At 43.3% G+C, this 13,357-nt stretch overlaps 1 protein-coding gene across 10 annotated transcripts in view; it reads right to left on the bottom strand.

The window, feature by feature from the left end:
- Positions 1–13,357, bottom strand: part of NRXN2 (neurexin 2) — a 2,537,771-nt gene that overhangs the window by 143,556 nt on the left and 2,380,858 nt on the right. For all 10 annotated transcript variants that reach the window (XM_082270633.1, XM_082270634.1, XM_082270627.1 and 7 more), the window contains one exon: positions 11,001–11,079. In XM_082270633.1, coding sequence (XP_082126759.1) covers positions 11,001–11,079 — 79 coding nt within the window. The remainder of the gene's footprint in view (positions 1–11,000; positions 11,080–13,357) is intronic.

The following is a 13,357-nucleotide window of genomic DNA, read 5'->3' as shown; positions in this document are numbered from 1 at the left end:
CATTTTTAAGAGGTGATGCACCAGATTGAAGGTCCGGTTTTTCGGCGGCCTAGTTAAGCTCCGGAGCCGCGGCCTTTCCTGAAGTAGCTCATCTGGGGTCCAAACTTCTCACCCAGCATCCCCAATCTCTAGGGATCCCATCGGGCCAAAAATTTCTTAAATCGGACCACCTGATGCCGATCGGCGGTTGCGGCCTAGTAGTGACTGGAGACCGCGGACTCGCCTAAAGCGGCATCCGGCTGCGGAACTGCTCGAGGAGGCTGTTCGGAGAGAGACCCAGGACAGACAGCGAGGAGGGAGGTAGGCACAAATAACGCCACACACTGCCCGACCCTCTAGCCAGCACCACCGTTGCCGAGCCTTCACTCCCGAGGGGCCCCACAGGCTACATGCAGACTCCTTCCTCCACGGCCGCGACCGCCATCTTGGCCTAGGCCCGGAACCATACCGCAGCATCCTTCTCCCATCCAGCGGTCCCCACACCATCTCATTACACTCCCCATAGAAGGGCCACAACAAACCCTACATCTCCTACAGCGCAGCAGTCAGCCACCTTGGCTGCGGAGGGGGACAGTGACATCAAACAGGCAGCACATTGCTCATCCTGCCCGGCAAATTAATGCCGTAATGCTCGGTGCTAAGATGGACGGGTGCTAAGTTTGCAGCTCTGTCGGAGAGGAGAGAGAACGGTGGGATCCCCGGGGCCAATTTAGATCTTACTTGCCTACAACTTTCAACACCCCCGGGGGAACACCTGGTGCATGCCGTCAGCCAAGAAAAAAAATCGGGGGGGCACGCCAAAGCACTCCCTGATGACCTATTTGCTCCGCACGAAGGAAATCACCAGGATGTCTCAAGATGGCGCCCAGGCCCTTCCATTGCCTCAGGCAGAACCAGCACAACCACCTTCACCTCCCAGCTCTCAACCAGGGAACCGTGAGAATTCATGTGTTGTCACAAAGGCGGATTTGGATGCCGGGTTTGCTGCTATTTATGAAAAACTGGCAGACAAGTTTCAAACTAAAATTCACAAGGCCACTAATACTTTAACTCAGGAGATAGCCGCTTTGGGAGGCCGCACAGATTTATTAGAGACCAAGCACGACGAACTTTCTATCGCCCATAATGACCTTAGAAAGGACTTTGAGCTGCTTTCTGATAACTATAGCTTGTTGCAAACGCAGGTGGAGGACTTGGACAACAGGAATCGCAGGAATAACCTGCGCCTTAGAGGCATTCCTGAAACGGTTACAGATTTGATCCCTGCAGTTTCCAAACTCTTCACAGACCTGCTGCCTGACAAACAGGAATCTGATTTCACCTGCGACAGGATTCACAGTGCTCTGCGCCCCAAACCTCCTCCTGATAAGCCTCCAAGAGAAATCATTTTATGTCTCAAAGACTTCCTAATCAAGGAGGATATATTGCGAGCTTCCAGAAACACCCCCAACATCTAATGGAGGGCACGCGCATACAGATCTATCCTGATATATCGCAGGCCACACTTGAAAGGCGGCGCAAAATGAAAGAGGTCACCTCTGTGCTGCAAGCAGTCCGAATCCGATACAGATGGGGCTTTCCCTTCAAGCTGTCAGTCCCACACAATGGCACAGTTTACGTGGTGTATAACCTGGCCGAAGGAAAAGAACTTCTAGTCAAACTAGGCCTCCTGGAAGCCGCCCCTGAAGTTCGCCATCAGAACACCCCTAGGCCGTCACCATCCTGGTCCACCCCAGCAACCAGAAGGGATCAGCGGAGATGGCGGAATCCTTTTAGAGATGGCGGTTTCTAAGGTTGTCCAGTATGGAGTATTCCTTTCCCGGTTATACACTAAATTTCACATAAGTGATCCCTTGGATTTCTTGGACGCTGGTGTGCCCTTGCCCTAGTGTGGTCGCTCCCTTACCATGGGGCGGCTGTGCTGGGGTGACTGTGCCCACTAGTGTGTCTGCAAAGACATTCTGATGGTTTAAATGTTCCTGACGTATTTACTTGATATTGCTTGTTTTCCTTTCTCTCTCCTCTCCCGTTGGTTTGTCCCCTATGTGCCGTTTTGCGGGTGCCCATGCGCCCGAGGCGGGGTTGGTCCCCCTGGACTTTCCGCGCCTTTGGTGCCCGGATCTCCGCTCACGGTTTTTGGACGGTTATGTCCAATGGGTAATGTTTTTTTGGATGGGTTCTATTTTTCTGCCCATCCCCAAGATGTTTTCTCAGGTTCAAAATTTTTGGCTGATCTTCTCCTATTTAATCAGTTGTTGTTTCAAAAAATATTCATATGTCAATAGAAAGTCATTTTCTCAGGTCTTTATATATACCATGCAAGTATTTTGGTGGATCTATGCTTTTCTAGCCCCTAACTGGGAGCTGTGTTCACACTATACCAAGTCAGAGATTCAGCCCCCAATTAGTCTGGGGCCCTCTTCCTGGGTTCCCTGGATGTTTTACGTGTTTAGTCCTTTATACTCAGCTCTGGTCATTTTTTCCTTTTCTCAAAAGTTTACCCTGCAGGAATTTCAGAACGAACGTAGTCCTTTTCAGGTAGATCATGGGGATTAAAAATTTGTCACATAATGTTCAAGGGTTCAATTCCCCCAACAAAAGACATAAGGCCTTCAAACTGTATAAAAGGTTAGGGGCGGACATAATTTTATTACAGGAGACGCACTTTGCAACAGACAGACACCCTAAATTTTTCGACAAATCCTTCAAGCAATTTAAATGTTCATCATTCCAAAATAAGACAAGAGGGGTTGCCATCTTTATACGTAATAGTATAATATTTGATATATCCTCTACATACTGTGATCCAGAGAGCAGATTCTTGATTATCAAGGGGAGTATTGCTGGCAAAGCTATTACCATAGCTTCTGTATATGCACCTAATGACATGCATGCCACATTTTTTAGACAATTTTTCGAAGTTCTCGACAGGTTTGAATCCCCACACATGGTGGTAGGAGGGGACTTCAATCTTGCTGCCCATCCTTCATTGGATAGAAGTAACATTACGGCCTCATCCAAGGCTTTCCCTAAAAGCCTGACACGTGCTTTGAGTGATAAACAATTGATAGACACCTGGCGGGCCCACAATGTTGGAGTAAAGGGTTACACCTTTTATTCTCATCCCCATGATAGCTCAGCCAGGCTCGACTACATTTTTTGTACCCCGGTTTGGCTGGCTAATTCTTCGGCTGCAGGTATACATGTCTGCCCTTGGTCTGACCACCAAATTGTGCTGTTTAAATCAGGCGGGGTAGGTCTGGGTAGCACGACATTTAACTGGAGACTGAACGACTCCTTACTGAACGATCCTGCGTTGGTTGCCCAGATCTCCTCTTCGCTTGTGGAATATTTCCAGATTTATGAGGATGGGATTTCACCCACTCCTGTGGTGTGGACGGCTCATAAGGCAGTCATCAGGGGAAATTTGATTGCCCTGGCCTCAGCCAGGAACAAGTCTAGATTGTCAGACATAAAAACCCTTACGAAAGAATTAGATCAATTATATTATAAACATAATTTCTCCCCCTCCTCTACACTTATGGATCAGATCCATATTAAAAGGAAAGCATTGGATGACATCCTTTCCAGTGATACTGAAAAGGCCCTTAGGTGGTCCAAAGCCAAATTTACACTCCACAGCAACTCCACATCTACTATGTTTGCAAAGAAATTAACTCAAACAACAAGACCCACTCATGTATACAAGCTTAGAGGGTCTGACGGGAGGATGGTTTCGCACCCCAAGGAAGTCTTAGAAATCTTTACAAAATTTTACAAAAACCTCCTCTCAGTGCCCTCTATGCTACCTGTAAACGAATTTCACCCCTGGATAGACAACCTATCTGTTCCGTCTTTGTCAAGTACACAAAGAGATACTTTGGAAGCACCTTGTACAATAGACGAGGTTCTAGATATGATTAAAGCTCTCAAAACCTCCACCGCCCCCGGCCCAGATGACTTTTCCTCTTCTTACTATAAAACCTTTGCCACAATCCTTGCCCCCAGACTCACTAAATTATTCAACCACGTCCTTCAGGGAGGAAGCTTCCCAGAAGAAATGCTCCTGGCTAACATGTCCCTCATTCCGAAACCGGATAAAGATCATTCCCTCCCTCAAAATTATAGACCCATCTCGGTCATGAATAATGACCTTAAACTATTCGGCAGACTGCTGGCTAACCGACTATCCAATATAATTCATAAATTGATCCACCCTGACCAGACTAGGTTTATTCCAGGTAGACAGCTGTCAGACAACATTAGGCTAGTCGCTAACATAATTAATGATGCCAATCTCAGTAAATCCCCTACATGCCTTGTGAGTCTAGATATTCACAAGGCCTTTGATAGCGTCAGCTGGCCTTATCTAGAGCACCTTCTTCCTAAATATGGGCTAGGGGATGGGTTCATTCATGGATTTAAAGCTTTATATGAGTCCCCACAAACAAGAGTTCGCCTTCCCGGGTGTAACTCTGAATTTTTTCCCTTACACAGAGGTACGAAACAGGGTTGCCCACTTTCCCCCCTCCTGTTTGCTCTAGCAATCGAACCCTTGGCTACAGCCATCAGGAATAATGGTCTTATTGCGGGGCATCATAAGGGGGGGAAAGAATACAAATTGAGTATGTATGCGGATGATGTTTTATTATTTTTGTCCAAACCTCATATTTCACTACCCCACTTTCTGATCAAACTAGAGAAATTTCGATCCATGTCGGGCTTAGGGGTTAACCTCTCTAAATGCTCTCTTATGCCAATTATCCTGCCTAATTGGATGCAAACCTCTATCAGAGAGAGTTTCTCTTTTACCTGGTGTTCGAGATCTTTTCGCTACTTAGGGGTCCAGATTGCTCCTCATTATGAATCACTTTTTATATCTAACTTCCTCCCAGTATTTAAAAAATTAAGTACGTTATTAAAGACGTGGTCTTCGTACCACATCTCGTATCTGGGGAGAATTACAGCCATAAAGATGATTATCTTACCTAAGGTCTTGTTCTTCTTTAGGGCCCTTCCTGTTAATGTCCCTAAATCTCATATCAGCTCTTTTCAGCGGGAAATTTCTAGATTCATTTGGAATGGTAAGAGATCCAGATATAACAGTCATATACTTTATGCCCCCCAATCCCAGGGTGGCCTGGGCATCCCAGATTTATGGTCCTATTAGCTCTCAGCCAAACTTATTCAAATGGCTCAGTGGAACGCAGACCCCGAGTGTATTCCTTGGCTTTCGTTTGAACAGGCCACAGTTTCCCCGAGTTATCTCTCGGCGGCTCTCTGGAGTGGTTCACAGCCGATTAATTATAACTCAATTGCCAACAAAGTAGTTGTTCATTTATACCGGCTGTGGCTAAAACTGAAAACCCCCCTGGGTCTGTTGTCTCGAGTCTCTCCGTTAACATCCTTTTTGGGACACATTGACTGCGGTTTGCTCCCTCTGAGTAGAGAGGACTTATCCCCATGGATAACCAGAGGCCTGGTTAAAAAGCTCTCAATAGGCAATATCTTCTGTACATTTGAACAACTGGTAGATATACATGGTCTCCCCAGTTCTGAAAGGGACCACTATACCACTGTGAGGGCATTTTTCCAATCACAGGGCCTCCTTACACTAAACCCTCCATTTGCTATTTTTGAAAACATTTGCTCCTCCTCATCTAGGGATCGAGGGCTTATATCTAACTTATACTCACATATTTTTACTAGTACCCTCCCAGATAAACGTAAGTATATGACTAGATGGGAACAAGACCTTGACTGTAGTTTCTCCATTCCAGAATGGCACCACATGATATCAAACATGCGTAAATGTTCACATTCTAGCGCATGCAGGGAGACACCCCTTAAGGTTGTTACAAGATGGTATTTGACTCCCTCCTTGGTCCACTCCTTCTACGGTTCAGTCTCTCCCCTCTGTTTTAGGGGCTGTTCAGAGGAGGGTAATTTACTCCATATTTTTTGGAGCTGCAACCTTTTGCGACCCATATGGGATCATGCACAAAGACTGGTGACTAAACTGGCAGGGACATCGATTTCTCTCTCTCCTAAGATATGCTTGCTTTTTGTAAAAGTCCCTGGTGTCCCGAAGTCTACATCCAATCTGATTCATACTTTTATGTGTTCCATTCAATGGATGTAATTGGAAATCAGATACTCTATTATGGCCTCAGGTACTCTCCAGGATGGAATGCATTAAACTAACAGAAAAGATCTTTCACTCCCTTCATGGCTCTATGATGACATTCCACGCTAAATGGGACACTTGGGACACTTGTGTTGGGCCTGTTAGTACCTCTTGATTTATATGATATGTCTAACTTGACAGTTCTGACCCCTCATGTGTATTTGTCTATTTGATATTCTGCTATACTATGACCAAAGCTCGGTGTATACTTGCTATGTTTTCAAAGTATTTTTCTATGCAATGTATAGATATTTCGGTATATATGATGTTACATTGTTGACCCGTGTAAGCGTTATTGTTTTTTTTTGTACTGACTTTCTAATAAAAATCTTTTGTAAACAAAAAACAAACACATACAACACTTACACACTCACACGCACCACTTACACAGACACACAACACCCACACACACACACACCACACCACACAAACTGCTGCCACTCCCACACACACATAGTTACTCCGGCCACTCCAGCAGGAGACTACTGGTGGCGGCAAGAACACTTCACACAATTTCCCCAGAAATTGTACATTTTCTAGTTTATAATATATGGCCTTCCTATAGACTTTTCGTATTTTGGCTGAGGGTTTTTTTTGTTTGGGGTTCTGTCCGAGGTGCCCCGTGTCCTTCCCCTAAACCTGGGATTTAAATTAATTGGAAAATAACTATAGCTGTAATTGTGATATATTGCCAATCAATGTTAAAAATTAAAAATACTTTTTATATCTAATCATGTAATGAATTATGTTTAATGAATACTTTTGTAAACTATAGAATATGTATTTATTATGCTGTATCTCCTAGCTCCTACGGAATCTCCTGAAGAAGCTGTGTAGCTAAAACACGCAGCGATTCCTTGGGCACATTTTTACACAAAAGAATCGGGGGGCTACACGAACCCAGCTTGTAAGGCCGAACTAAATAATACACCTCAGGAAGTGCCGCCATGGCTAACAGAGGATAGACTTAGAGCTAAACTAGAGAAACTTAATATAAATAAATCCCCGGGACCGGATGGCTTGCACACGAGGGTTCTTAACCACTTAAGCCCCGGAAGATTTTACCCCCATTCCGACCAGGGGGTATTTTGCGATTCGGCACTGCGTGACTTTAACGGACAATTGCGCGGTCGTGCGACGCTGTACCTAAACGAATTTGGCGTCCTTTTTTTCCCACAAACAGAGCTTTCTTTTGGTGGTATTTGATCACCTGTGCGATTTTTTGATCACGCGCTATAAACAAAAAAAGAGCGTCAATTTTGCAAAAATAACAATATTTTTCACATTTTTTTTTATGAAATTCCCCCCAAAAAAAAAAATCTAAATTTTTTAACATTTTCGGCCAATTTGTTTTATGCTACCTAAGTTTGGTAAAAAAAATCACAAAAAGCGTATTTTGATTGGTTTGCGCAAAAGTTATCGCGTTTACTAACAAAGGGAAAGATTCTTGTCATTTTTGTTGTTTTTTTTTTAATGCATAATGGCGGCGATCTGCGATTTTTTTTGCGGTACTGCGACATTGCGGCGGACAGATCGGACCCTTGACTGAAATTTTTGACACTTTTGGGGTTACCAGTGACATTTCTACAGTAATCAGTGCTATATATATGCACTGTTACTGTAAAAATACACTGGTAGTGATGGGGTTAACTTTATTTGGGAGGGAGGGGCTGTGTGTGTCCCTAGGGGCGTGCTTTCTACTGTGATTGGCTGTGGCTTCAGCTGTAAGGACACTGATCAACGGATCTACATAGTAGATCCATGTGATCTGTGTCTTTGCAGCGAGGAGAATGACAGGCAGCTTGTTTACACAAGCTGCCTGACATTCTCCCTCTCCCCCGCCGATCGCCGAGTGACCGGCGGACATCGGGTCCGCTGGTCACACGCACGGGGGGGTCCGTGACCACGCGGGAGCGGGAGCGCGCCTCCGGGGGCGCGCGCTCGCTCCCTAGACCCTCACAAGCAAGCAACGTAGCCCTACGTTAGTTTGCCTGTGAGGGGCTGACCGCCGACGTAGATAGTCGTGCGGCGGTCGGCAAGTGATTAATGAGCTCAGCCAGGTGATTGCCAGACCATTATTCTTGATCTTTAAAGATAGTTTACAGACGGGTATGGTGCCAGCTGATTGGAAAAAAGCCAACGTGGTACCAATATTTAAGAAGGGGCCGAGATATATCCCGGTTAACTATAGGCAGGTAGGCCTAACATCTGTAGTCTGCAAAATTTTGGAGGGGATGTTAAGGGACCACATACAAGACTTTAGTAATGAAAACGGTATTATAAGTAGTAATCAGCATGGATTTATGAAAAATCGTTCTTGCCAAACCAATCTATTAACCTTCTACGATGAAGTGAGCAGCCACCTAGATAAAGGTAAGCCTGTGGATGTGGTGTATCTGGACTTTGCAAAGGCCTTTGACACCGTTCCCCACAAACGATTACTGTACAAACTAAGGAAGGTAGGTATGGATCATAAGGTGAGTACCTGGATAGAGAACTGGCTCCAGGGGAGAGTACAGAGGGTGGTGATTAATGGGGAGTACTCGGATTGGGCGGGTGTGGAAAGTGGGGTCCCCCAGGGTTCTGTCCTGGGACCAATCCTGTTTAATTTGTTCATAAATGATCTAGAGGAGGGGATATCTAGTACAATCTCAGTATTTGCAGATGATACTAAACTAGGCATGCCAATATCTTCTATGCAGGATGTGGAAACCTTGCAAGCAGACCTGAACAAAATAACGGGGTGGGCAACTACATGGCAGATGAGGTTTAATGTTGATAAAAGTAAAGTAATGCACTTGGGGGCCAGAAACCAGAAAGCAAGCTACTCACTAGGGGGGGGGGGGAACCTCTGGGTGAGTCTAGGATGGAAAAGGACTTGGGGGTACTGGTAGACAACAAGCTTGGCAGTGGCATGCAATGCCAAGCCGCCGCAAGCAAAGCCAACAGAATACTGGGATGTATAAAAAAAGGGGATTCACTCCAGAAATAAAGAGATTATTCTCCCACTCTACAAGACTCTGGTCCGGCCACATCTGGAGTATGCTGTCCAGTTCTGGGCACCGGTCCTCAGGAAGGATGTGCTGGAATTGGAGAAAGTCCAGAGAAGGGCAACAAAAATAATTAGGGGAATGGAGGACATCAGCTATGAGGAAAGACTACAAGCACTGAACCTTTTCTCTCTGGAGAAAAGATGATTGAGGGGTGATATGATATCAATGTACAAATACTGTACTGGTGACCCGAGCATAAGGAACAAACTATTCAGAGAAAGGAGATACAATAAGACACGTGGCCACTCACTAAAACTAGAGGAAAGGCGGTTTAACCTTAAAGTGCGTAAGGGGTTCTTCACTGTAAGAACGGTAAGGATGTGGAATTCTCTTCCACAAGCAGTCGTATCAGCAGGGAGCATTGATAGTTTCAAAAAACTATTAGATGGACACCTTAAAGACCACAACATACAGGGGTATACAATGTACGGTTAAAAGCAAACACACACACACGCATCGTAGGTTGAACTGGATGGACTGATGTCTTTTTTCAACCTCACTAACTATGTAACTATGTAACACATTTGAACCCTGTCTATTGTCTATCCAGGAACAGGAAGGTTGACCATATTTATGGTCTTTAAATAAAGACTATGATATGTTGGAATGTACATGGGATCTTTTGGCTTAAGAGCATATTGCTGCATGGATCTACATGCATCTGTGTGATGGTTTTTATGAAATTTTTTAAACAATACATTTTGACTATATTTACATCACTCAAGATTGTACATTATTTATGAGATTAATCAGTGTATGCCTATAAAGTCCTATCATCTTTAGGGGGCATTGAATTTCCCCCCCCCCCCCACCCTGCCCCTCCCTTCCCATTTTTCATCTTTCAGAAAGGTTACCTTTCTTTTAAGACATTAGATCAATGTTTGTATGCAACTAATGATGATAGCTTTGAATTAATTTCATTTTTGCATTAGATTCCAGCTTTTGTATGGAAGGTAAATAGATTAGTCACATGATCTCTAAACAAAGATGAGGTGATCAGCGATCTGACTTCTGTTCCCAATCTCCCAGAAGTTTCCACGAGTTTAGATATGTGTTTAGCCAGGGTAGCAGGGTTCCCTTTATTTTTGCTTCAAGTATTCAATAAATACTCCTGAGATTATCAAGAATTATCTTGCTATTTAAATGAGCAGCAATATTCCTTATTTTTATCTTATATTTATGTTTATGAATACTAACTCTGTTGTGTCAGACACTATCTATAGCAATGTTTATGGCAATCACTATGGTGATCAGAAATGGTAATATTATCACTTTGCTAACCACTGGATGAATCTTAAATATTTTGGTTCATTTGGTGTTTGATTAACTACACAGCAGTCTAGAAAATATCATTCATTAAAGACTTTGATTTGTTCATCTAGAAAAATGTGTTATGTACAAACCCAACATGCAAATGTAGGAGAATCAAACATTGTATAATTATTGTAATCTCTTCACCATTCATGTAGCATTCATAGGTAAGTAAATTATTCTACAGTTCTAGAAATATTTTCCCTGAATAATTTGTCACACGTATGTAAACCTAATCCTCTACATTTTGTTTGCGTAAAACAATTAATACACATATTGGCTTTCTGCACAGAAAATCTCCTAAAATCAAGATACTCATTTTAGTTACTCTAAGTATGTACAGTATGTTTGTTTTCCTATTGCTTCTTTTGAATGAGTTATTAAGAGTTTTGCCTATGTTGTCTTCTATCTATTTAATAATTTGATACAAGTTATGATTTGCGTCTTACCAGTGCTGGGCTCACACTCTTCCAAATCTTCATCATCACTAGGACACTCAGCTGATGCAACCAGAAGATCATCAGAATTCTGGTTAAGAAAAAAGGCGGATTATTTTTTGTTATTATTTCATCAAAAACTCAAACTGGATGTGATTGTGTTAATTATCAATAACTTTACAGGGTCAAAAAAGCATGATAAATCGTTGCAGTCACATGCTTTTTTTTAATGCGAGTTTTACTTATTAATGTTAATAATTTTTTTATATTTCATGCTTCTAAAATCGTTTTTTAATAAGTTAAGGGTTTAAATATAAAGTACCAGAAACTATAAAATAGGCAATATACAGTATATACAGTATATCACAAAAGTGAGTACACCCCTTACATTTTTGTAAATATTTTATGATATTGTTTCATGTGACAACACTGAAGAAATTACACTTTGCTACAATGTAAAGTAATGAGTGTACAACTTGTATAACAGTGTAAATGTGCTGTCCCCCTCAAAATAACTCAACACAGCCATTATTGTCTAAACCGTGAGTACAACCCTAAGTGAAAATGTCCACATTGGGCCCAATTAGCCATTTTCCCCTCTCCGGTGTCATGTGAATCATTAGTGTTACAAGATCTCAGGTGTGAATGAGGAGCGGGTGTGTTAAATTTTCTGTTATCGCTCTCCCTCTCATACTGGTCACTGGAAGTTCAACATGGCACCTCATGGCAAAGAACTTGAAAAAAGGATTTGAAAAAAGAATTGTTGCTCTACATAAAGATAGCCTAGGCTATAAGAAGACTGCCAAGACCCTGAAACTGAGCTGCAGCACAGTGGCCAAGACTATACAGCGTTTTAACAGGACAGGTTCCGCTCAAAACGGGCCTCACCATGGTCGACCAAAGAAGTTGCGTGCTCAGTGTCAAATTCAGAGGCTTTAGGAAAGAGATGTATGAGTGCTGCCTACATTGCTGCAGAGGTTGAAGGGGTGGGGGGTTCAGTCTATTAGTGCTCAAACCATATGCCACACACTGAATCAAATTGGTCTGCATGGCGGTCATCCCAGAAGGAAGCCTCTTCTAAAGATTATGCACATGAAAGCCTGCAAACAGTTTGCTAAAAACAAGTAGACTAAGGACATGGATTACTGGGACCATATCCTGTGGTCTGATGAGATCAAGACAAAATTATTTGGTTCAGATGGTGTCAAGCATGTGTGGTGGCAACCAGGTGAGGAATACAAAGATAGGTGTGTCTTGCCTACAGTCAAGCATGGTGGTGGGAGTGTCATTATCTGGGACTGCATGAGTGCTGGGGAGCTACAGTACATTGAGGGAACCATGAATGCCGACATGTACTGTGACATACTGAAGCAGAGCATGATCCCTTCCCTTCAGATACTGGGCCCCACGACAGTATTCCAACATGATAATGACCCCAAACACACCTCCAAGGCGACCATTGCCTTGCTAAAGAAGCTGAGGGTTAAGATGATGAACTGGCCAAGCATGTCTCCATTAGTGATGAGCTGAACACCCCGCTGTTCAGTTCGCACCAGGAAAACCGCAAACAGAGGAAAAGTTAGTTTGAACAAACTTGAAGTCTATGGGACTCAAACTGCAAAAATCAAACGTTCTCATTTTGAAGGCTTAAATGGAAGTTATTGCCCAAAAAAGTGTATCGGGGTCCGGGTACTGACCTGGGGAACATGTAGAAATGCAAAAACATTTTTTTAAAAACAATTAACAATCATTTTTAAAGGAGCAGTGGTTTACTGATTTTAATGAGGCTTAAAGTGAAACTTTAAAAATGAAAAATTCCTTCAAATATTGTGCCTGGGGTGTCCCCTTCATGTGCCTGAAAAGTAGCGCATCTGTAGCCTGCTGCAGCAATACTGACATTTCTAAAGGAAAAAAAGTCATATACAAATACACATAAATTTTCAACTTGCATGTGCTTGTCATACAGGTGCAGAAAAATTGGGCCTTGGCTGTTGGTGGTGCCTGAACACTACAACCCCTCTCAGTTACTCTTGCTGGGCGCAGGAACGGGCCCTGCTGCTAAAAATTCCATACACATTTTGAAATCGCATGTACTTGTCATACAGGTGCAGAAAAATTGGGCCTTGGTTGTTGGTTGTGCCTGAACACCGTAACCCCTCGCAGTTACTCTTACTGGGTGCAGGAACGTGCCCTGCTGCTAAAAATTCCATTCAAAGTTTGAAACCATATGTACTTGTCATACAGGTGCATAAAAATTGGGCCTTGGTTGTTGGTGGTGCCTGAAAACCCCAACCCCTCGCAGTTACTCTTGTTGGGCGCAGGAACAGGCCCTGCTGGTAAAAATTCCATACAAATTTTGAAATAGCATG

This window comes from Pelophylax lessonae (assembly GCF_965119305.1).
Source record: "Pelophylax lessonae genome assembly, chromosome: 10".
NCBI classification, from domain to species: domain Eukaryota; kingdom Metazoa; phylum Chordata; class Amphibia; order Anura; family Ranidae; genus Pelophylax; species Pelophylax lessonae.
This window is presented reverse-complemented; position numbering and strand designations above follow the sequence as displayed.